Source organism: Rattus norvegicus, chromosome 20 (genome assembly GCF_036323735.1).
Source record: "Rattus norvegicus strain BN/NHsdMcwi chromosome 20, GRCr8, whole genome shotgun sequence".
NCBI lineage: Eukaryota > Metazoa > Chordata > Mammalia > Rodentia > Muridae > Rattus > Rattus norvegicus.
Window position 1 is genome coordinate 2,892,341 of NC_086038.1, and position 22,941 is coordinate 2,915,281.

The window sequence follows — 22,941 nt, forward strand, 5'->3', positions numbered from 1 at the left end:
GAGGAGGAGAGAGGCGAAGGGAGATCCGGAGGGAGGGAGGGAAACAGAGGAGGAGGGAAGGGGGAACCCAGGAGGAGGGACGGAGACGCAGACAGGGGGCCAGCCGGGGGCGGCGACCGCTTTGTCTACGGACAATGGGGCGAAGGAAGGGGGCGCAGGGAGGAGCCCGGCGAAGGGCGGGGCTTCGCTGCCCTCCTTCCCGCGTGGGACTCTGGTGGGACTTCTCTCCCGCCGTAGCAATCCCCTTTTTCTCGGTTGTCTGTCTCCTGAGACCTTCACCCGCTTCCTTCCTTGCAGCCCTAGAGAAGCGGGGTGTCCAGACCCCAGTGCTCCAATAGGCCGACCCGGGGCGGCGGCCCGTGACTCAGGCCCCCTAAGGGACATGGAGAGGAAGCGGCAGCTGCTTGGAGTCGGACCCGCCCTTCCCATCTCTAGCTGCTCCTCCCCACGCCTTTTCTTTCCCTGGCTAGTCTTTGTTACCGTGGCAGAGAAGGCGGCTGCCAGGCCCTGGGGTCTGAGGCGAATAGCTTTGGGAGTTCGCTCCCCTCCCAGAGAGTTATTCTGTCTCCCACGGGTTCCCTGATCTATACGCGGAGAGACTTTCATATTTGGAGGGAACAGGACTGGAGGACTGAGAGATGGGGCGGGTCCATGGGGTGTGGCCCCAGCCCAGGGATCCGTCCTAGAGTGCTTTGGCTATCGCCACAAAAACTTGGCCTAATCTTCCTCCCCCCCTCCCCCCAATTGGTCCTGCGGCTTGAGAGTCATGGACAGACAACTGGGTGTCATATGTATAAAATTTTAATTTTTCTGCAGCGCATGTCCTTTGGGAGAGGAGGGAGCCCCGAGTCAACCCGAGTTAAAAAAAAAAACAAAACAAAACAAAACAAAAAAACGGGAGATATCGCTGTAGAAGACAGCACCGCAGAGCTGATGAGGTGGAAAAACTAAGGCAGTGGTGGGGAGGAACCACAGCCGCAGTACAAAAGAGCCATTACCTACAAACTTTCAGATAGGCCCTGACATAGCTCCTCGAGGTGGAAACACGGAAGGGAATCCCTGAGGTGCAGAGCCAATAACAAGGGGATGGAGTGCTAAGGCTGACCCTGTGTGTGTGTGGAGGTCATGCTCTGAAGAGAAAAGGAGGCTCTTGAGTTTATTTCTTGGTTGGTTGGTGAGAAGCAGACTCTGAAGGCCAGTGGTGGAAACTGAATTTAGAGTCCAGGATCAGGACCCTAGAACTGAGTTCTCAAGCAAGAGAAGGGACAGCCCCTTCAAAGCATGACTTCCAACCTCTGGTCTGAAGCAGATGCAGCCTGGATGCTAAGGGATTTGATTTTTGAGGTGGAGAGGAAGTACAGGGCTTAGAACCAGCTCCTCACTCTGCTTCCCCATCCTGGGGTCTGGAGAGAAGCTGGAGTTTTCTTTGTAGCTGAGACCGAAGGTAGCGGAGATCTTGCTGGTCAAGCCCGTGAGCCAAGCCCAGGTAGAGAGTAAAGAGAAGAGCCAGCAGGAGGCGGTCCGTGCCCAAAGTGGGAACCACCCACAGCACAGTCAACAGTTCCACACACACTGGGTGTCGAAGGTGAGAAAAGAGTCTTAGAGCCCGAGGAGACTTCAGAGACAGAGGCTCGCCCAGTCCCAGCACATGGTAATAAACCTAGAAGACACATCATGGAAATGAGTCAAGCCTCCTTTCTCAGTTGCCTCTGTCCTCTTCCTGGCTGGCACCACCATCTTAGAAAATCAGGCCCAGGATCCCTTCTGAGACTCCACCCCAACACAGGTCTCTCTGGTCCGGGCAGCATCCTCAAGCCCAGGTGACCACAGTCACTGGCCTTTGAAGGCAGGCTGAAGGAAAACGATCATACAAGAAGGCAAGGGACAAGAGAAGTCAGAAGAGTACAGGAGGGAGAGACTTGCAGGCACAGGTCTCAGGTGGGGGTGTGGGAGCCTCACCTGTTTGAGGCCCATCAGTTCAGCGTAGTCAAAGACCAGAAGAATGCTGAAGATAAGGAGCCAGGAAACAACGTGGAGGACAAAGCAGAGGAGAGGCACCCAGGTGGCCCACGGTTCGGCCCGAGCCTCCCACAACACTGGGCCTCTGGGTGTAGCCTCCCAGTACCGCATCACCAACTGGGGAAAGATGAGAGACTGGGCATACCGGTGGTTTTCCTTGCCCCACCGTAACCTACGAGGGTCTTTCAGCCAGGTATAAACAGTAAATATTTACCATGTGGAGGGTTCTGGGTGGAGTACCAAGGACATGAGGACGACCCATCCCTTACACAGGATGGGATGGGGGAGGGGGGGTGGATAATCACCAAACTAGCCTATGCCAAACATCCAACGATAAGGACAACTGGAAGACAAGTGCTACTGTGGGACCTAGGGAGGTTGTAAGATAAGAACTGAAGAGGAATTTAGATCTGAAGCAACAAAATGTAAGGATGTTGCAAGGGTGACTCTCTGAGTGTGCTGGGGAATGTCAAGTATATACACCTTTGCTGATAGAGGGGAGAATACACCCAGGAGGAATGGAGAGGCTGAACCCTGCATGTTCGGTCCCTCCAGTCTCCCTTGGCCAGGCCTCGTACCTGCAAGGCCAGGGCGGTGCATGCCACATAGAGCGACCTCTGAAGGACGCCAAAGTACCGTGATGTCCACGCCTTCACTGCCTCAGTAGCCATGAGGCTGTGCTGGACCACAAACAGTAGCAGAAGACACAGATCCCAAGCCAAGGAGGCAAGGATGCTTCGGTCCTGCAGGGCAGCCAACCACCCATGACGAGCATCTGCGGGAGTTGGGGAGGAAAGGGACAAAAGGCCAGTTAAGATGGCTAGGACATTCTCCTATTCGCTTCTTTTGGAGCTCTATGCCATGCCCCTGATGCTTTCAAGATTGTGGCAAGGTCATTCCAGGTTCACTGTATTTTTTTTTTTTTCTTTTTTTCGGAGCTGGGGACCGAACCCAGGGCCTTCTGCTTGCTAGGCAAGCGCTCTACCACTGAGCTAAATCCCCAACCCCACTGTCTTCTTTCAATCTTTCCCTAGGCCTCGTTCTTAGGAGAATGCAGGTAGGGTCACCCTTAAAACCAAGGTGGGAGGGCTGGGGAGATGGCAAGTCATGTAATTGTGTGAACCAGAGGACCTGAATTCGAGCCTTAGCACCCCTACAAAAAGCCCAGCATGGAGTGGTGTTCCTGTAATCTTAGCGCTGAGAAGGCAGGGACAGAAGAATCTCCAGAGAGGCTTGACGGTTAGATTCTCAGCATCCACACAGCAGCTCACAATCATCTATAACCCCAGTTCCAGAGGATCCATTTAACCTCGCTGGTATGCCTCAGGTCCCCTTGAAAAACTGTCCAAAGAATACGTGGGAGGCAGAGGCATGTGGGCCTCTGAGTTCCAAGCCAGCTGGGGAGACTCAGTAAGACCCTGTCTAAAAAAAGAAGGTGGCTGGCTCCTGAGAAAAGACACTCAAGGTTGTTCTTCAGCTGCACTTGCACACAGGGGCACAAGCACACATTACACACACACACACACACACACACACACACACACACACACACACACGCAAGCGAGGAGGCTAGGGAAATCGCCTTTGGTATGGCTTTCTTGTTTGTTTGTTTGTTTGTTTGTTTTTTTCCGAGACAGGGTCTCTCTACATATATAGCCCTCAATCGATAGATCGGACCTTGAAATCAGTAGTGATAAGACCTTCAATCAAGAGATTCACTTGCCTCTGTGCCTCTGTGTAGGGTTAAAGGTGTGAGCTACCACAGCTAGCTGTCCGCGGTTTTCTAGCATTTCCCCTTTTTACCTTTCCCCTTTCCCCTTTCCCTGGCTCTCCTCTCAAAATCCTACCCCCACCCCCGCCCGTACTCCGCCAGTCTTCACTCCCGGCTTTCAGCATAGGACTAATCTTGGAGTTTCTGATTTAGCTTCTGCTCCCTTCCCGGCGGCGCCTCCCAGCTTTGGCGGTTTCCCTGTCATTTGTTTCCACGCCCCGCCCTCGCCACGCTGCTCCGGCTCCTCCTCTCCGCTTCAGCTCGCCCTGGATCCCTGCGGCTCACCCGGACCGCCAGACTCCGGGATCCCTCCAAGCAGCGGCCTCAGGGAGGTGAAGCGCACGAACTCCACTCCGGTGCCAAAGGCCAGGACGAAGGAGGCAAGGGCCGCAGGAACCAGCAGCAGCGCGGGGGCCATGGCGAGCAGCGCGGAGCCTGCGGAGGAGGCGGGCTCAAGGTTCCCGCGACTGCTGGCCCTGCCCACGTCCCGCCCCCGTGGGGGTGCTGGCCGCGGGGCGGGGACGGCGAGCGGCGCGTCACAGCGCGGAGCTTTGGAATCCCAGGCGTCGTCAGGGCAGCGGATCTGCAGCTACCCACGTGGGTCGAATCTCTGGGCGGTCAGTGTTCTCAAGGAAAGTGAAGACAGAGCCTCCCTTGCGTGGAAACATAAAGGACATCTTACTTTTTTAAGATAACGACTCCTTATCCTCCAGCCTCAGTCCCTGGTGTGCTGGGGTTACAAACCGCGCCACCGCGCCCAACATAGATTCTTGTATAGTGACCATTTTAGAGCTGGGTGTGGTGGCTCGTGCCTGTAATTCCAGTACTCGGAAGGGTGAGGCAGAAGTATCTGAAGTTAGCTTGGACTACATATGGAAACCGGTTCTGGAAAAGCCATAAAATATTAAAGGCCAGGAGGTGGTGGCGTGCCTTTAATTCCAGCAACTTGGGAGGCAGAGGCAGGCGGATCTCCAAGTTCCAGGCCAGCTCTATATAGTGAGTCCTAGGATTGCCAAGGCTAAACAGAAACCCTGTCTCTAAAACCAAAAGTAGGGGTTGGGGATTTAGCTCAGTGGTAGAGCGCTTGCCTAGCAAGCGCAAAAAGTGGAAAGCTCAGTCACCATAGCTATCCAAGTACTGGGTCCTCAGAGGACATGAGCTGATTCAGATTACAGATGGAGCAAGGTCAGGGGGGCTGTTTGTTCCCAAGACTTCTAAAGCTCTCATGCATTGTACAACACATACCCTCCCGACCCTCTCTGGTTAGTAAAAGTACTGAGTGGGCTGCGTCTGTGTGAATGGTTTGTGTGTGTGTGTGTGTGTGAATGTTTTTGAAGCTCTCTGCATACTGTTCTGCCCACTTAAATACATGCATACATACATTTTGCCTTTATAGGCATTGGTGTTTTGCCTACATGTATGTGTCAGATCTTCTGGAATAACCCAGTGCCTTCAATCACTGAGCTATCTCTCCAGCCCCCACTTCATATATTATATAATTTTTTTTTTTCGGAGCTGGGGACCGAACCCAGGGCCTTGCGTTTGCTAGGCAAGCGCTCTACCACTGAGCTAAACCCCCAACCTATATAATTTTTTTTTTTTTTTGGTTCTTTTTTTTTTTTTTTCCGGAGCTGGGGACCGAACCCAGGGCCTTGCGCTTCCTAGGTAAGCGCTCTACCACTGAGCTAAATCCCCAGCCCCTATAATTTTTTTAATGGTAGAATTTAGTCGGGGTAGTGGCACAAGCCTTAATGCATAATCTTATGTAGCTTAAGCTGGCTTTGAACTTGCTGTTGTGTAGCTGAGAATAGTCTTGAGTGGATCCTCCTGCCCCTGCCTCCAAGTGCTGGGATTACAGCCTAGTACCACAGCCTGGCTCCACTGATCTAGCAGCTCTGAAGTGGTCCCAGAAGAGATGGTAGGTGGGAAACAAGGAATTGACTAAGCTTTGTTGTTTCCCTTTAATCGGCTTCATCCTTAAGTCCTAATTCACGCCTTAGAGAGGCAGATGCCTAAGGCTCTGTCCATCCAGCCTAGCCTAATCAGGGTGCCCCATGTCCCAGTGAGATTCCCTAGCTCAAAGAAAAGGGAAGTAGCCTGAAGAAGGACATCCAAGGCTGACTTCTGGCCTCCACAGGCATCAAATGAACAAGGTCTGGGACTACTGCTTAGTGGGGAAGCATGTGGGCAGCACTTCAGGAAGCCTTAGATTCAACTCTCAGCACCTCAAAAAGGAAAACCTTAAAGATCAAGCATAGAGCTGGGGTGCAAATGAATGTAAAGTGATGAGTTGTAAAGAGACTGCCTGTCATGTGCAGGGCCTCATAGTTCCCTAAGCTTATACATAATTCACTGCAGCAAAGTATAAAGCAAGCAACTGTTTTTTATTGAAGTGAAGTCCACATAGCAAAAACCCTTTGATACAGTAGTATTTAATATTCTGCACTACGGACAATCACTTCCTCTTTCTGACCTCAAGTCTTCCAATTCCCTACAGCGGAACTCAAGACTCCTTTAACAGCTTCTGTGTAGTCAGAGCCTGGCAAGCACCAGTTTGCTCTTATCTTTGTGAATTCATACATTATGGGTACATTATGCAGGTGGGATCAAACCTGTCCTTGTGTCTCGCTCTTTCAGTCAGGGTGTCCGTGACCAAACACCCTCACATACTGCTTTCACTCCATGTCTGCACATGTCTCTCTGTGCACACAGTGTATTTACATGTTCGCTCTGCAGAACAAACATCTACAGTTTTTCTATATTTGGCTATGATGAAAAGGCTTTGCCTAGCATGCATAAAGCAAGCGCCAGGTTCAATCCCAAGCCCAACCAAAAAGAACATTAATCAAGTGCTTTTCCTTTAGAATCTTTTGTAGTTTAGACTGGCCTCCAATTTGCTATGTAGCCAAAGCTGACCTTGAACTTCTGATCCCACTTGCCTTTACCTTTACGCATATTTAAAAGTTTTCTTTGCTTACAGAACTTCTAAAGGGAGGCAGTACAGTATTGCTGGGTCATATGGTAATCAGACAGGCACAATGAGTACTGACTTACCTTAGCGATAACCAGAGAAAATTGTAAAAAACAAAAAAATATTTTTCCCTTCTCTTTCGAGACAGGGTTTACTTTGTTAAAAGCCCTGACTGTTCTAGAACTCACTCTGTAGACCAGGCTGGCCTTGAACTCAGAGAACTGCCTGCCTCTGCCTCCCAAGTGCTGGGATTAAAGGGATGCACTACCCTGCCCAGACTCTTTTTGTAGCCCAGGCTGAACTGGAACTTGTGACCTTCCTGCTTCAGCCTCCTGAGAACTGGGACAACAGGAGACACCCCATGCCTCGCTCTGTACCGACTTTAAAGGATTTCGGTACTGTTTACTGCAGAGGACAAGCCGGACACCTGTGGTATCCAAGAGTTCTACTGTCTCCACATCCTGGAAAGTGGCCAACTTTAAATTTAACAAATATAATTTACTCTAAATCAACAATAACAAATGAAGTGCGAGTTCAAACTCATCCTGTGTCTCCACACAGAAACTTGCCATCAAGAAGGCAGAGTGAGCACTGACCTACTGGAGATGACCAAAGCTAACTGCAAACGCTGCAGAGTAAGGGAAGCAAAACTAAAGCCCTTGCTAACCACACCCAAGAGCAGCCAGGGACTCCTGAGAGCTGGTTCACATGGAGTAAGAATCCTGGGAAGAAAAGGGGCAATGCTGACTTCCAAACAGGGTAGAACCAGGGTGCTGGGCCTGGTACAGTTGCATCAGAGCAGCTGCAGACTGCAGAGCACAGCTGGGCTAGGGCAGGTGCTCTGTACAGACTGCACCCCAGCTTGGGTGCCAACTAACAAATGGTCACCTTAGGAAACACTCCCCACGCCCCCCGCAAAGAACCCTTCCTAGGTCTTCTTCACATTCCCAAGGCAGTTATAGCCATAAAACACAATGCACCATAGGCCTTTGCGAAACCCTGAGGTTTGTTGTTTTCCTTTGTGTTTTGAGAGAGGGTCTCATTATGTACCTCTGGCTGGCCCAGAACTCACAAAAATGTAATTACTTCTGCCTCCCTAGTGTTAAGATTAAAGGTGCGGACAAACCACCTTGCCCTGTCTTAATGTGTACGTGCGTGTTCCTTTACCCACGTGTTTTCTATGACTGTTTGCTGGTCTGACAGGGTAGAGGTACATTTTTTTTTTTTTTTAGGTAGACTACATTTCCAAATTGGAGAGGACAAAGGCCTCTGGTGTGGCTTCCTGCTTCAGCACTCCAGTCAGGAGGAACTCAGGAGAGAGGAGGGGTAGCCCCAGGCGAGATGCAATAGCACATCGAGGTAGGTCTTCAGTGCACGTTATGACAACTCTGTGAAGCTGTGAGGAGAGCAAAGGAGGAACCTTGAAACAGATGCAGGACCCATTTAGCAGTCACAGAACACACACACACACACACACACACACACACACACACACACACACACACGGAGAGTCAACAGAACACACACACACACACACACACACACACACACACACACACACACACACACACACACACGGAGAGTCAATCAAACAGCTCCACCAACCTTCCCCTTTCCTTGAAAAAGGTTTCATATAACTAACCCAAGCTGGCCTAAAATTTACTATGTAGTTAAGGATGATCTTGAACTTCTGATCCTCTTGTCTCCACCCGCAGAATGCTGGGATCACAGGTTTGTGTTCTGTGCTTAGGCATCAAGCCCAGAGTTTTACAGATGCTAGGAAGCAGGCTGCCAACCATTCCCAGCCCCCACTGCAGCTTTCTATAATAATTTGCATGAGACACAGAATCTAGTGGGATAAGATAAAAAGTAATACAAACAAGGGAACACAGAAAAATTCTGACTGAGGGATACTCTCAGGGACAGCTGGCCTCCTCCCTGCTGGGAAGTCAATTCCTACAAAGGCAGGGGGTGGAGTGGGGCCAAGGGGCAGTATACAGTAAGAGAATCAGGAAATACAATAAATACATGGGCTTTATATGAACTTCAGCTTTTCGTTTTTAAGAAATGGAGGTTTGGGACTGGAAAGATGGCTCAGTGGTTAAGAGCACTGTCAGCTCTTCCAGAGGTCCTGAGTTCAATTCCCAGCAACCACATGTTGGCTCACGACCACCTGTAATGAGATCTGCTGCCCTCTTCTGGTGTGTCTGAAGATAGCTACAGTGTACTCACATATATGAAATAAATAATCTTAAAAAAACAACAACAAGGGGCTGGGGATTTAGCTCAGTGGTAGAGCGCTTACCTAGGAAGCGCAAGGCCCTGGGTTCGGTCCCCAGCTCCGAAAAAAAGAACCAAAAAAAAAAAAAAAAAAAGACACTGTTAAAAAAAAAAAAAAAAAAAACAACAATAAACAACAAAAATTTAGCCCTCTCAAAAAACAAAATAAAAACTAAAGAAAAAATAGTTCACCTATATTTAGGTTAAGACAGAGATTCTTTTTTTGTTTGGTTGGTTTTTTTTAAAAAATTTATTTATATGTAAGTACACTGTAGCTATCTTCAGACACACCAGTAGAGGGCATCAGATTTCATTACAGGTGGTTATGAGCCAACATGTGGTTGCTGGGATTTAAACTCAGGACCTCTAGAAGAGCAGTCAGTGCTCTTAACCACTGAGCCATCTCTCTAGCCCAAGACAGAGATTCTTAACCTGTGGGTCACAACCCCTTTATTTATTTATTTATTTATTTTTTAGAGCTGAGGACCAAACGCAGGGCCTTGTGGTTGCTAAGCAAGCGCTCTATCACAGAGCTAAATCCCCAACCCCAACCTGTGGGTTACAACCCCTTTAGGGGAGATAAACAACCCTTTTACAAGAATCGCCTAAAACCATTGAAAAATACAAAGATTTACACAACAGTTTATAATAGCAGCAAAACTACAGTTATAAAAGTGGCAACAAAAATAATTTTATGGTTTGTATCTTATCCCGCTAGATTCTGTGTCTCATGCAAATAATTATAAAAGCTGCAGAGGGGGCTGGGAATGGAGCTGGGTTGACAGCCTGCTTCCTAGCATCTGTAAAACTCTGGGCTTGATACCTAAGCACCTGTCATCACAACATAAGGACTGCATTAAAGGGGTGCCCGACTACAGAATTTAAAAAGAAAGAACAACAGAAAGGTAACATAACTGAAACTACTAACTATGGGTACAAAGCAAAATATATGTGTTTTTCACTGGAGTTTGATTCCTAGTACCTACATGGCAGCTCACAACAAGATGTAACTCCAGTCTCAGGGGATCCAATACCCTCCATTCTCTTCTGACTTTTAACAGCACCAAGTGCACAAACAGTGCAGACATCCATTCAGGCAAAGCATCCACACAGGCCAAATAAATGAGTCTTTGTCTTTGTTTTCTTTTGAGACATCGTCCTATGTAGTCCTGACTGTATATATAGACCAGGATGGCCTCAAATTCAAAGATCTTCCTGCCACTGCTTCCTGAGTGCTGGGATCACCACTACGGCCAGCTCAATAAATAAATCTTAATAAATCAATTACTTAAATAAATATGAGGTAACTATTATTGGAATAGAGTGAAAAAACGAATCTGTAAAGTATCAACACACATAAAAATTTATATATGTGTGTGTGTGTGTGTGTGTGTGTGTGACAAAGGCAGGTGCCCATGAAAGCCAAGCCAAAAGGGGATTTTGATTTCTCCAGCACCTCTTCTCTGTGTGTAAGTAGATTAAAAAATGTTGGGGTGAGGGTGGGTAAGAGAGTCATATGCAGTCCCGGCTGGTTTACATTGAGCATACACCTAGAACTTTTCTTCCTTATGCTATACGTGTGGCACCATATGTGGCTTGAACTTTAAAACAACAGAGCCTTTGAAAAGGGTTAAACTTGGGGGTTGGGGATTTAGCTCAGTGGTAGAGCGCTTGCCTAGCAAGCGCAAGGCCCTGAAGCGCAAGGCCCTGGGTTCAGTCCCCAGCTCCGAAAAAAAGAAAAAAAAAAAAAAAAAAAAAAGAAAAGGGTTAAACTTTAAAACAACAGAGTCCTTTGGCACCAGGATCTTTTCCTTTTTTCCCTCATTCTTGTTACTCTTTCCCTCCATCATTCCTCCAACCCTTTCTCATCCCCACTTCCTTTCCAGCTGTTCTCCCCCCACCCCCACCCGCTCCGGCTCATCATACCTTGTAGGAATGGGGCATGCTGGGCAGGACAGTGCCTCCACAGCAGCTGATGATCTCTCCCATCTGAGGTGGAGGTGGCTGCACTCCAGGGGTCACATGAATCTCATAGTCCTAAGAAAGGAATGGTGGAGACAGATGCCTGCAGTGACAGGCCAAAAGCCACTGGGAACCTGCTAGGGGTACAGGGGATAGGACTGCAACGTGGTGCAGAAGACAGCCTCTCACCTCCAGTAGTCTTCGTTCCCGAGCCCGGCTCAGGGAATCCCGAAGGCTGAAGCTAAAATTCTTCTCTTGTTCAGGATCAGTCACCAAGTAGTCATCAGGCGGCAAGAAGCAACCAGCCTTTCGGGACTAAGAGGAAGAACAGGCAGAACTGTTTTTTATCTGAAGAGAACTTACTGTGTCTTGTTTGTCCTTCCCATTCCTCAGGACTGACCCCAAGACTTCAAGCATGCAGGGCAAGTGCTCTACCACTGAGTCATCCCAGCCCTTACGGTATTTCCTCAAAGCAGCCCACTGCCTCACTAACACAATTCTACATCTCCTCCCTCCCACTCCTTCTTTGGAGGCTAAACGAGCAGTCCTTTCCAGCCACGCATCATCTTCTGGCTTACCTGATAGAGCCAGTTCAGGGACAGGATGGGAATTCCCTTCCCCACGGCACACAAGAACTTGACTGTCCTGCGGATGCGATCAGTAACCAAGTGGGAGGCCTCATTTACTGAGCTGGCCAGACTGCCTCCTAGAGCCAGCACTGCACGCTCTCCACGAGAATCCACCACTCCTGTGAACAGTACCTGGGGCAGGGGATGGGGTGCAAAGATGGTCACAGCAACCCATACTAGCAGCATAGCGCCCATCCACCAATCCTTGGCCCTTGTTTCCTACCTTGGGGGCTGCTGCTTCCTGGTTAGGCTTAGTTCGCCGGCTTCGAGTTGGGTTTCCCTGGGTTTCCCCCTCTGCAGGGTCCCTCTTTCTCTTGCCTGGTGTTGGAATTGCTGTCTCCTGAGGCTGAAAAACATCTCAGTGGGCATCTCTGAGCCCTGTAGCCCTTGCTCCTAGCTAGGGAGACCCCAGCTCTCCTCTTACCTCTTCCTTCACTTGTATTTCTCCAGGATCTTCTTCCTTGACGACTACAGTTTTCTGGGTGACTTGTCTTCGGGGACGTTTTTGATGGGGTGAATCTGTGGTAATGGAAGGCTTCTTTTGGATTCCAGAAGCCGTAGGAATGGGCTTCATTATGCATCGAGGGAATGGCAGACTCATCAGGAGTGGTTGTAATGAACTCACCTGCTTCTGATGCTCCTGAGCTTTGGCTGGCTGAAGACTGGGGTTCAGGTTCAGCGGGGGTAGAGTAAGACTTAGGACCAACAGGAGCTGTGCGGGAGCCCTGCTTCCCAGTAGCCCTTCGCCTCCTTTGGTGACTGGTTTGTGGAACTGGCTCCAGGGTAAGAGGCTGGGCTATGAGGACAGGAGGCTTGAGTTCAGGGGTAGTGGAAACTGGGGAAGCACTTACAGGTGAAGATTGTAGTGTTAAGCTCTGACCTGTCACCTTAGAGGTAACAAGGTGGTCTGTAGAGGTGGGAGGCTCAAAATCAGGTGCCACTGGCCCAACTGATTCCAAACCTTCAGTGGAGGGTTTATGTGTCCTTCCCCGAGTGACCAGAGCTGTGGGCTTGGGGGTAGGCTGTTTTTTAGAAGTGGAAGGCTGGAGTGCAGGGGTTGTGGAAACACTTGCTTCAGGAGTCCTGACAGACCTACGTGTCCTGCCCTGAGATGAGGGCTCAGGGGTATCAGACTGTTCTGAGGAAGTGGATGGATGGAATTCAGGGCCAGTTTGGACAACTGGTTCTGGGGTCCTGATAGACTTATTTGACCTACCCCGAGAGGCCCGAGATGTAAGGTTAGGGGTGACAGGCTGTTCTGCAGAGGTAAGAGGCTGCAGTTCAGGACCAGTGGGGACAATTGGTTCTGGGGTCTTGATAGAAGGCTTACTTGATCTACCCCGAGCGGCCCTGGTTTTAGGGATAACAGGCTGTTCTATGGAGGTGAGAGATTCAGAGCCAGTGGGGACAACTGATTCTGGGGTCCTGACAGAAGACTTAGGTGGCCTGCCCCGAGTGGTCCGAGATGTGGATTTAGGTACGACAGGTTGTTCTGTGGAGGTGGGAGGTTGGAGGTCAGGGCCAGTGGAAATAAGTGGTTGTGGGGTCTTGACGGAAGACCTACTTTGCCTACCCCGAGGATTGAGGTTTGAGGTGACAGATTGTTCTGCGGAGGTGAGAGGCTGGGCTTCGGGACCTGTGAGAACTGGTTCAGGCATATTAACAGAGGTACTATGTGCCCTGCCCTCAGTGACCTGAGAAGTGAGGTTTGGAATGCCAGGCTGTTCTGTGGAGGTGGAAGGCTGGAGCTCAGGGCCTGTAGGGACAATCAGTTCTGGGGTCCTGGTAGAGGACCTATTTGCCCTGCCCCGAGTGGGGCGAGATGTTGGCCTAGAAGCAGCAGGCTGGTTTGTGGGGCAGGTAGTATAAGGCTTAAGGGCAGCAGAGGAATGTGGGGAGGGGGTCATCCTGGAGGACCGCCGTGGCCTGACATTAGGCTTTGTGTGAAGAGTCTCAGGAAGGGCTAGCTCAGAAGAAGAAGTGGGAAACATAGGCTGAGGTGTAGATTGCTTTTGGCTCTGAGAGGTGAGGAGACTCTGAGGTGAAGCTGAAGCTTCAGGCACTGGAGAAAACAGGCGATGGTCTGAGGGCTCTGGGTCATCCTGAGGAGGAGAAGGAGAAGCAACTGACAAAAGGCACTAGGAGAGGCAGGCAAGAATCTTGAGTTTTTTCAGTATTTCTGAGGAAGTCATAGCTCATGTAACTCCACCGTCCTCCACTGATTCTTCTATCTTTACTTCCAAGGGCTGTTCACGTGTCAGGTTTGAGTCTACTTATGGTCACAGCACTCACGGGCATGTCTCTTTCTGTAACTTTTCTTAGGCTAGGAACTCCTTGGGGAAGGAAGCAATCTTATGGATACCTTATGGAAGATATCTTATGTGCACTGGTGAGTATGACAACTAAGACATGCCTGGGGCAAAGACGGACAAAACAGAGACCTCTGGGTCAAAAAAGGGAACTATGGGTGGCAGGACACAGGAATGGAAGCCAACTAATGAGTGATGAATAAGAAAACTGGGATCAGGGAGACAGGTCAGTAGGCAAGGCAAGCACCAAGATCTGAATTTCATTTCTAGAACCCAAAGTATAGTGGCATATGCTCAGAATCCCAATGCTAGGGAGGAGACAGGAGGATTCCTGGAACTTGCTGGCAGGCAGTCTAGTCTACTTTAGCATATTCTAAGCCAGTTTGAGAGATCCTGACCATCACCCTGCTAAAAGGCTGGGTAGTCCCTGAACAACAACACAAAGCTGTCACTTGGCTCCCTCATGCACCTCCCCCAAAAACACACCCTCACACACATGCACACATGGACATGTAGTGAACTGGCTGCCGGGGAAGTAGGGCACAAGAGAGCAGCTCACCCCGGAAGCCTTTCCATCTGGCATCATCTGGCAACTTAGGTGGCCTGGTCAGAGAGTAAAGCAAGAGTGGCTGAGCGCTGTGCAGCTGTAGGTCAGACCCTGACTGCCACAAGGACTACATCCCACTTGGCTGCCCCTGCCTCACACTTATCTCTCCGCTGCCTCCTGGGGCTCAGAGGGTCTCCCTTTCCTCCATCTCCTGGGCTCCCAGAGATTATTGGGGCTGATGCAAGACCCTCAAGATCCTTCACCCCAGCAGGCTTTGGTGTTAGACTGGCAGTTTGCCCTCTCTGTTCATGGCTCCCTTCCTCTGTCTCCCCTCTATCTGGGCTTACTTCTAAACTCCCATTCTCTCTCTGGTTCTGCTTTCTCTGCTTTTCTCTCTCTCTTCTGTGAGTCTTTGGACATCTCCATTTCTACCTCCAAACTCTCCCTCTTCTCTTCAGGGTCCTCGCCAGCCTCTTTTCTGACTGTCTTTAGCTAACACCTTCTTTGACTCTGTCCTCTGTCCCCTGAGTTAGTTCTTTTCCTATCATATCTTCTCTCTCACTGTTTGCTCTTCTTTCCGATTTCCCTCTCCAATGGCTCTCTCTCAGGGGTCACCCTTTCTGCCATTTCCTTTGGTATACCCATGGCTTTCTCCACAGTCTGCATCTCTCTGTCATCAATTCTCAACAGCTCTGTGTGATCTAGGCTGGTAGGGACCGGATGTTGGTGTCCTGGTGGTTCCCCAGGTAGAGATGGTTGAGATCCATGAGCTTCATGGGTGTCAATGGGCTCAGAGGTCTCTGTCTGTTCTCTCAGACAGAACGGCTGTGTAGCCAAGACTTCCCAAGGCACATCCAAGGTATCTGCACCTAAACAAGGATCAGAAAAAGGAGGTAAGTACATGGGTAAACAAAATCACTAAGGCTGAGAACTAGGGCAGACTCACAAACAGCTAAATGGGTTACAAAAGGAAATCTGGGAGTAGGGTAGTGGCTGTAATGTTGCTGCTATTCAGAAGATTATAACCTCATACACAGGCTCCCTCAGGAGGCTCATTTGAAAAACAAGGATTGGGGATGTGGTTTAGGAAAACACTCATCTTAGGAGAATACTCATTTGTCACAGGTAAAACCCTGGGTTCAAACTCTAAGGAGAATGTAGAGGGAAAACCAATTTGAGTCTTTGGGCCAACCTAAATCTCCTGAACTAGAATCAGGATAATCTAGGCAATCTCATTTTTATTTATTTTTTTAACATGTATTTTAAAATTTTCTATTCATACGTATATCATGTGTGTGGGTACACAGAGAGCGATGAATCTCCAGGAGTGGAGTCACCGGTGGTTGCCAGCTGCCTGACATGGGTGCTGAATTCTTGTCCTCTAGAACAACAATGGCCACTCTTAACCATTGAGCCATGCCCATGTTGTTGGATTTTGTTGTTGTTGTTTCTGAGACAAGTTCTCATTTAGTCAAGGCCTCAAACTTTCTATGCAGTCCAGGATGGCCCTGAGCTCCTGCCTCTGTCTCCCAAGTTCTGGGAGACAGTGTGTGTCCCCATGTCTGGTATAAGTTTCTTTTCCTGATGAAATGGAGAACATCAGTAAAATAGGGAAAGAATATGAAAGGCAGGGCTGGGAATACAGCTCAGTTGGGAGAGCTCATCCAGCATTCATGACGTCCTAGTCCATCCCTAGCTGATGACACACACCTATAATCCCGGCACTTGGAAGATCAGCATAGGTAAATCTAACAAGACAGCATATGAAGGATGTGGAGGGAAAAATAAGAAAGGATGCAAGGCTGGGGGTCCAGAGACTTCCGTGTACCTGGAGTCGGGAGGCTGAGATGGGAAGGTCCAGGCTCTTGGGGAAGGCATGGGAAGACTTGGGTAGGCTCATCTTCCAAACTCTGGACAGCTGTAGAAGAAAAGGTGGGCACAACGCAGCTGTCCCAGAATCCCATCCCCCTACTTGGCCACATCGCCTTTCAAGGACCACTGGTCTGATCGCCCAGCTCTCCCTGGCACTCCCATCCAAAGCACACAATGTCCTCACCTCCTGGGTGCTGGCTCTCCCCTTCCACAAAGCACTGGGTGGCTGAAAGGCACAGATCCTCAGGTTCTGGTGGGAAGAGATGAGAGACAAATAAAAATCAACTCATCCCGAAGACTCCTGCAGTTCTCTCCTAAGCCTTATTTAAGGGTCAAACGCAGAGCAGAGGGCAACACTTACCATCACAGCACTCTTTGGCATGCTTGGTCCCGCCCACATGTGCTTCTCTTTCCCTTCCTGTGGGGGTCTGGGCTCCCTCTCTCTGTGGCAGGGTAGGATCCCCTGAAGTATCTGTGCGTACCACCACCTGCTCCACGGGTGCTGCAGGTGACCTGCTCTGAGCCCCGACCTCAAGAGCACTTTTCTGTTCAGAAACAGCTGCAGCACACTCTGTCCCAGCATCTTCCGCTACTGGCTGCTGGCTCATTCTTATGTCTGCCACTGGTGAGGATGAGCCTTCCTGCACAGCTGTTTCCCGGGCTTCCTCAGGAGGCTGGGCTCCCTCTAGAGGCACCTGGTGTTTCTCCCCCAGGGTAACAGATGGCCCTGGGACTTCCTCCTCCACTTGTGCTCTGTTCTTGTCTACCAGAGCAGAGGAGGCCTTCTTTCCCTCTAGATGGCTGCCAGGGGAGCTCATATCCACATCCTCGTCTACATCATTGGGCCTACAGGGAGGCTGGCTCTCTGGCTGTGTGACAGTAAGAGTCTCATCTACATCCATGGGGCTGTCAGGGACAATCTCTCTCTTTCCCCCTGAGGATCCCTCCTCCACGTCAGTGTCACTGTCTCTCCCAGAGGCACTCTGGCTTCGTTCTACAAGGACCTGTGGTTGGGACTTGACCTCCTCTGTGCCTGGCTCTCCACTCCACAAAGCAATTCCTCTCTCCTTCAGACGGGCCAAGGTGAGTGCTGCCGAGACCTCTTCCTCCTCACCCCTCTCCTCCTCGTCTGTATCACTGTTGATCACCATGGCTGTGTGGCTTCTCTCTGGAGGGGCAGCCAGTGCAGTCTTGTCCTCCTCCACATCTGTGTCACTACCAGTTGGGCTGTCCTGCAGATGTGCCACACCACGTGCTCCTGGACCCCCTATACCAACCCCAAGCAGTACTTGGTTCTTCTTCACAGGGACCCTCTCTTCTTCTACGTCCGTATCACTATCCCCAGAACCAGAAGGCTGACGCTCTTCATCCGCTTCTGTGTCACTGTCTTCCCCAAGAGTGGGGCTCCCCTCCACAACTGACCCAACTGGAACCCCTGCACTGCCTGCCTCCTCCTTCATCTTTGTGTCCTTGAACTTGTCCTTGGTAGGCTGAGCCAGTGTGCCAGTTGTCACTCCATTCACTTCAGGCTGCTCAGGCTCCCCTGCGGCACCACTGTTGTCAGCTAAAGAAGATTCCTCTACTCCTGGTTGCTGACCTTGTGATTCATCTGTGTCACTTCCCAAACCAAAGGGTGAAGATGGCCCAGGGACACTTGGGCCTGGAGAAGAGCCCTCTTCATCACTGCAAAGAAAAAGGATCTATACAGTGTGTTTCCTGGCTAGAGACACCCGCTCAGCTGTGAGGACCGTAAAGCAGGCACTGCTGGTAGCTGTTTTCTCCTCCCCACTAAGTACATCAGCAGTACTCATCATGGTTTAATTCAGCTGAGGAAATAATTATGCGAAGGCCCTCAGCTCCACCTTTCAAGGTAATCATCTGCCAGGCAGTGGTGGCCCACGCCTTTAATCCCAGCACTTGGGAGGTAGAGGCAGGTGGATCTCTGAGTTGAAGCCCAGTTCTAGGATACCCAGGGCTACAAAGAGAAACCCTGTCTTAAAAAAATAAATAAAAATAAAAATAATAAAATAAATAAAGTATGTGCTTTGGCTAATAAAAAAAATAAAATAAAATAAAACCCCCCAAGACAAGACAAAACAGAAAACCAATCATCTCTTCAAGATTGACTCCTTGTTCAAAGGCTTAATTGTCTAAAAGCAGGTATGGCGGCTTAACCCTGCAATCTCAATACAGAGTCTGAACCTAGAGGATTACCACGAGTCTGAGACCAGCCTGGGCCACAGAGACTCTGTCTGAAAAATACAAAAACAAAAACAAATGATTCAGGTATCTGGACTTTGGTACCCACCTTTCTGGAACTACTGTTGCTGAAGGGGATGCTGTATTCCTTGATCCATTTGCCACAGACCTTCCAGAAGGAAAATCTGGCAAGAATAAGAAAGAATAAATTGAGTTTATATCAATATCCCTGTCTTTTCACACATATACCCAAGGCACAAACTTACCTCCTTCTTCCTCTGAATCCTCAGCCAACAAAACTCTGGAATTTTGGGATCTTCCCCGTATTCTGGGGGTCTTCTCTATAGTTAGAAGACTCCGAGGGACCAAGGGTGGTGGGACATTCAGGCGATGGTACTGGCAGGGAAAGTCTGCAAACAGAATTAATTCCTGGTCCCTCAGACGATGGCTCACTCCAGGAGCTAGGACCCTAGGAGGCTTTACGATTTGAGTGCCATTGAGGCTCCCACAATCCTGAAGGATAGGGGCTTTGTTCCAAGCTGAGATTTCAATCACTGCGTGCTGTTTGGAGATGGATGGAAAAGGCAGGGCCACAGAGCAGTCAGGGCTTCGACCAACTACATTCTTGCCAAGGTAGAGTGGGAAATCTGAGGATCAGAGAAAAGATATGAGTGTAAGGCCAGAGTCCTGCCCTGAAGATGTTCTGGTTAGATACGCTAACCATTAACAACCAACAACAAACCCTGAGGCAGGGCACGCCAGCACAGAAAAGCATTTATAATGTACCACTCATCAGCAATGTTCTATCTACTCACATTATTTTTGTTTTTTCCCAGCTGCTCAACTGTGAAAACAGAGCGCCCTCACGCATGCTAGCTAAGCAATCTCCCTCTGAGCCATGGCTATAGCTCTTGTTTTGTTTTTTGATTTAGGGTCTTCCATGTAGCCTAGGTTATTTTCAAATTCACTATGTGGCCTAGGTTACCCTCAAATTCTCGAGTCACCTCCTGAGTACAGGGATCAAGAGCAGTAAGCACTTTTAATCACTGAGCCATCTTTTTAGTCCCCACATTGTATTTTTATTTGAAGCTCTTCATTTTCTCTTGACAAAAGAAAATCACTCCTAGAAAATCCAGGTCACCAGCCTTGAACAGTCAACTCAGGTGGCCTCTTTGGCATCCTTTGTAGTACAGTTATTCATATCCCCTTTGAAACCTTCTAACTTCTTCTAATAAGACCCACATTCATACTTTAGCTCCCAATATCCCCTGACCTCGTTCTGGTCCATGGGTACCACTGAAGAATCGCAGCCGCCCTATAGGCTCCACACTATACCCCAAGGATCCACTGGATATTTCTGTCTCTTCCTCTTCTTCAGCATCCCAGTCAATCACCTGAGTGTTTTCCATATCTATAAAGGAAACACATTATCATTGCTCCTGTCAGAAAAAAAATAACTAGAGGTAAACCTGGGTAAATGTGGAAATGATCTCTCTCTCTCTCTCTCTCTCTCTCTCTCTCTCTCTCTCTCTCTGAGATTGGGCTTCTCTATGTAGCCCTGGTTGTCCTGGAACTCACTTTGTAGACCAGGCTGGCCTCAAACTCAGAGATCCCCTTGCCTCCGCCTCCCAAGTGCTGGGATTAAAGATGTACACAACCATGGGTGATGATTTTCCATCAGTCAGTCATGTAACAATATTGAGGGGTGGGAGAATATGTCAGTGAATAGAATGTTTGGCTAGCCTGTGTGAGACCACATGTTCAACACTTAGTACAACAGTGAGGAAAAAGTCTTTTTTAATAGACATATGTTGGCATCTATCTGTAGTCCCTGCATGTGAGATGATGAAGCAGGAAAATTAAGGACTGGGGACCTTACCAGACAGGATGATGTGCAGCTTTGATTATAGCAATGGAAAGGCAGAGGTAGGCAGGTCTCTATTTGGTCTACATAGCCAGTTCCAGGCCAGCCAGAATCACAGTGAGACCCCCTCCAAAACAGAACAAATAATATATATATATATATACATATCTATACTTTTGGCCAGGACACAAAGTATACTATTATACAGAAGGGGATATTTTATGTGACTTGATTGCTTGTTTTTAGATACTACAGACTGAATTCATAGAATGTATGTCCTGGATAGACACACCCCATTCAGCTATGAGGACCTTGAAAGCAGGCACTGCTGATAGCTGTTTTCTCATGACACACCAATACAAATGCTCTACCACAGAGCTATATCCCCAGCCCACAGATGGGTAAAAAAAAAAAGATACGCTGGATTGAGGTGGTGTATGCCCAAAGTATGGGAGCAGCTGAAGCAGTGTAATTGCTTGAGTCCAGGACTTCCGGGTTAGCATGGACAACACAGTAAGACCCCATTAAAAACAAAAATAAAAACAGCAAGGTGGTTCTCAGTGGTTAAGAGTACTGCTTGCTCTTCCAGAATACCTAGGTTCGGTTCTCAGGACCCACAGAGGGGCTCACAACAGTTCATAACTCAAATTCCAGGGTATCTGACACCCTCCTTGGAACCATGCACTCACCTGTGTGAGGTATGGGTTTTGAGAAACAGTGGTATGTGAAATATACTGTTTCTGGGGCTGGAAAGATGGCTCAGCAGTTAAGAGCACTGACTGCTCTTCCAGAGGTCCTGAGTTCAAATCCCAGCAACCACATGGCTCACAACCATCTGTAATAGGATCTGATGGGACAGTGTATTCACTTTAGAAGATAAATAAATAAAATAAATCTTTAGAAAATACTGTTTTCCTATCCTGTTTTTTTTTTTTTCTAACCTGACACACACAGAAGAAAACTAGTGAGGATCAAACTTAGAGTCTTACACATGTTCTAATTTGTAAAAGCCTTTTTACCACTCCCTAATTGATTTCACCATCCACTGTTGAGTACTGTCTTGTATCAGGCATAATAGCCAAATGAGACCAGGAGGTAATACCTCCAAAAATTCATTTGCTCAGAATAACACAGCATGTAAATAGAAATAAAGAGTCACAAAGCCCCTATTTTATGCACTCTCATCAGCAAACCTCAGCTTGAAGGGCAAAGAAGCAGAGAAGCTAACATATAATAAGGCGTTTATATGTTAAACACTATTTTAACACATTAGGTTGACTGACTCATTTATTCTTGGGAAGAAGTACCCTGTAAGGGTAGGGCTGTTTTTTTTTGTTTGTTTGTTTTTGTTGTTCTTTTTTTTTTTCAGATGAGAAACGACAACATAAGATGGGTTAAGGAACCTTTCTAAATCACCCCTAATGTTTTCTCGTATCTGCTAAGTTAACAGAATTAAACTAGATCCTTGGCAAGACCCTATGTCTTCGACATCTCTCTCCGGTGGAATTGCATCTAAATGCCCACCTCCCCTACTCTGGGATCCGTCTTATCTGCTCTACAGTAATTATGCACACCTGGTACGGTTCAGGTATTTGGGCATACATCCTCAAAATGAATCCTGCTCTCACGGCAGCTACACCGCCAGAGTTACTGAAATTAGAGACAGAAATTCAAAATTGCATGGGTGGGTTTTACCTATAAAGATGTCACACATGGAGAGACCGCTGACAGGGAAAGTAGTGTGTACCCCAAGAAGTAAACTCCGTCCTGTCAACCCAGTCGACGCCTACGACCCTTCGCTCCAATTGAAGGGCAACCATCTTTGATGCTCACGCTGGAGTTTGTTCCCTCGTGGCCTAATGTTTCCGTGTCATCAAATGGGCCAGGGCGCCAGTCAAGGATCAGCATAAAAAAAAATCTAAAACCGCAACCCAAATTACCTCCGCCCAGTGACACCTAAGGCACGCCCCTCCCGCCCTCAGGAGGAATCAAAGATGGTAACCGGGGCGCGGGCGGCCGAACTCACCGACTGAATCCGCGCGCGCGCCACCAGTAACGGCCGCTACCCGAGTGGCGGGAGTGCGAATCCCGGAAGAGAGTGGGTTGGCTGATTGGCTCCTGGAACTGTCTTTTACTACTGAAAGCGCGCCGATTGATTCAAAGCCCAAGTAGAAAGCCCCGCCCCCGCCTCGCCCCCTCACAGCTTAAAAGTGTGGCTACCGGCGGGAAACAGGCTGAAGGAAACGCCGACAATCAAGGGGTGTGGCCTGAGAACCCTGCGCCGCGATTGGGTAGCGCCCTGGACCAACGGAATGCTTCCCGCGCAGATTTCCAAACGCCTACCAGAGAGTCTGGCGCCAGTTGCTGGCGGCGGCTAGAAGGGCCCTATCATAGAAGTCATTCCAAGGCCAGAGCGCCCTTCTCGGTCATCCCAGAAATGGCGCCAGCTGACTCAGGAGAAATGAGGGGTTGCGGGCTGCAGTCGTGGCGGGAGTCTGCAGATTGGAAAACAGCCCGT

General features: G+C 49.0%; 2 protein-coding genes across 6 annotated transcripts; both read right to left on the minus strand.

Moving 5' to 3' along the window:
• Positions 1–785: 785 nt before the first annotated feature.
• Nrm (nurim) lies at positions 786–5,385 on the minus strand. Of its 2 annotated transcripts, NM_212508.2 has the most exons (4): positions 4,076–4,265; positions 2,598–2,794; positions 1,960–2,136; positions 786–1,660 (listed from the first exon to the last, which is right to left on the minus strand). In NM_212508.2, exons 1-4 carry the CDS (start codon positions 4,206–4,208, stop codon positions 1,379–1,381), a joined length of 789 nt encoding a protein of 262 aa, NP_997673.1. In that variant the 5' UTR covers positions 4,209–4,265; the 3' UTR covers positions 786–1,378. The 2 variants fall into 2 exon arrangements, with proteins under 2 accessions (NP_997673.1, XP_038954728.1); XM_039098800.2 differs by lacking the exon at positions 1,960–2,136 and having other exon boundaries at positions 4,076–5,385.
• A 770-nt stretch (positions 5,386–6,155) lies between these two features.
• On the minus strand, positions 6,156–22,620 carry Mdc1 (mediator of DNA damage checkpoint 1). Of its 4 annotated transcripts, none has more exons than XM_039098647.1 (17): positions 22,119–22,357; positions 19,833–19,970; positions 18,826–19,206; positions 18,669–18,744; positions 16,722–18,043; positions 16,545–16,610; positions 16,317–16,406; positions 15,130–15,357; positions 14,501–14,544; positions 13,206–13,734; positions 12,258–12,428; positions 12,057–12,151; positions 11,856–11,978; positions 11,582–11,764; positions 11,193–11,318; positions 10,968–11,078; positions 6,156–8,157 (listed from the first exon to the last, which is right to left on the minus strand). In XM_039098647.1, exons 1-17 carry the CDS (start codon positions 22,135–22,137, stop codon positions 7,999–8,001), a joined length of 3,861 nt encoding a protein of 1,286 aa, XP_038954575.1. In that variant the 5' UTR covers positions 22,138–22,357; the 3' UTR covers positions 6,156–7,998. The 4 variants fall into 4 exon arrangements, with proteins under 4 accessions (XP_038954575.1, XP_038954573.1, XP_038954571.1 ...); NM_001166275.1 differs by lacking the exon at positions 22,119–22,357 and adding an exon at positions 22,450–22,620 and having other exon boundaries at positions 7,967–8,157; XM_039098645.2 differs by lacking the exon at positions 22,119–22,357 and adding an exon at positions 22,450–22,585 and having other exon boundaries at positions 12,258–13,734.
• Positions 22,621–22,941: the final 321 nt, after the last annotated feature.

What these genes read in the sequence shown, in the direction of transcription:
- Nrm (NM_212508.2), bottom strand. Translation starts at nt 4,208, where the DNA reads ATGGCCCCCGCGCTGCTGCTGGTTCCTGCGGCCCTTGCCTCCTTCGTC. An exon ending in CCCGGAGTCTGGCGGTCCGG is followed by an intron (nt 2,795 to 4,075) that starts GTGAGCCGCAGG and finishes CAACTCCCGCAG; the next exon opens with ATGCTCGTCATGGGTGGTTG. An exon ending in GCACCGCCCTGGCCTTGCAG is followed by an intron (nt 2,137 to 2,597) that starts GTACGAGGCCTG and finishes ATCTTTCCCCAG; the next exon opens with TTGGTGATGCGGTACTGGGA.
- Mdc1 (XM_039098643.2), bottom strand. An exon ending in TACCCATGGACCAGAACGAG is followed by an intron (nt 19,207 to 19,832) that starts GTCAGGGGATAT and finishes TCTGATCCTCAG; the next exon opens with ATTTCCCACTCTACCTTGGC. An exon ending in GGAGAGCCAGCACCCAGGAG is followed by an intron (nt 16,407 to 16,544) that starts GTGAGGACATTG and finishes TTTCTTCTACAG; the next exon opens with CTGTCCAGAGTTTGGAAGAT.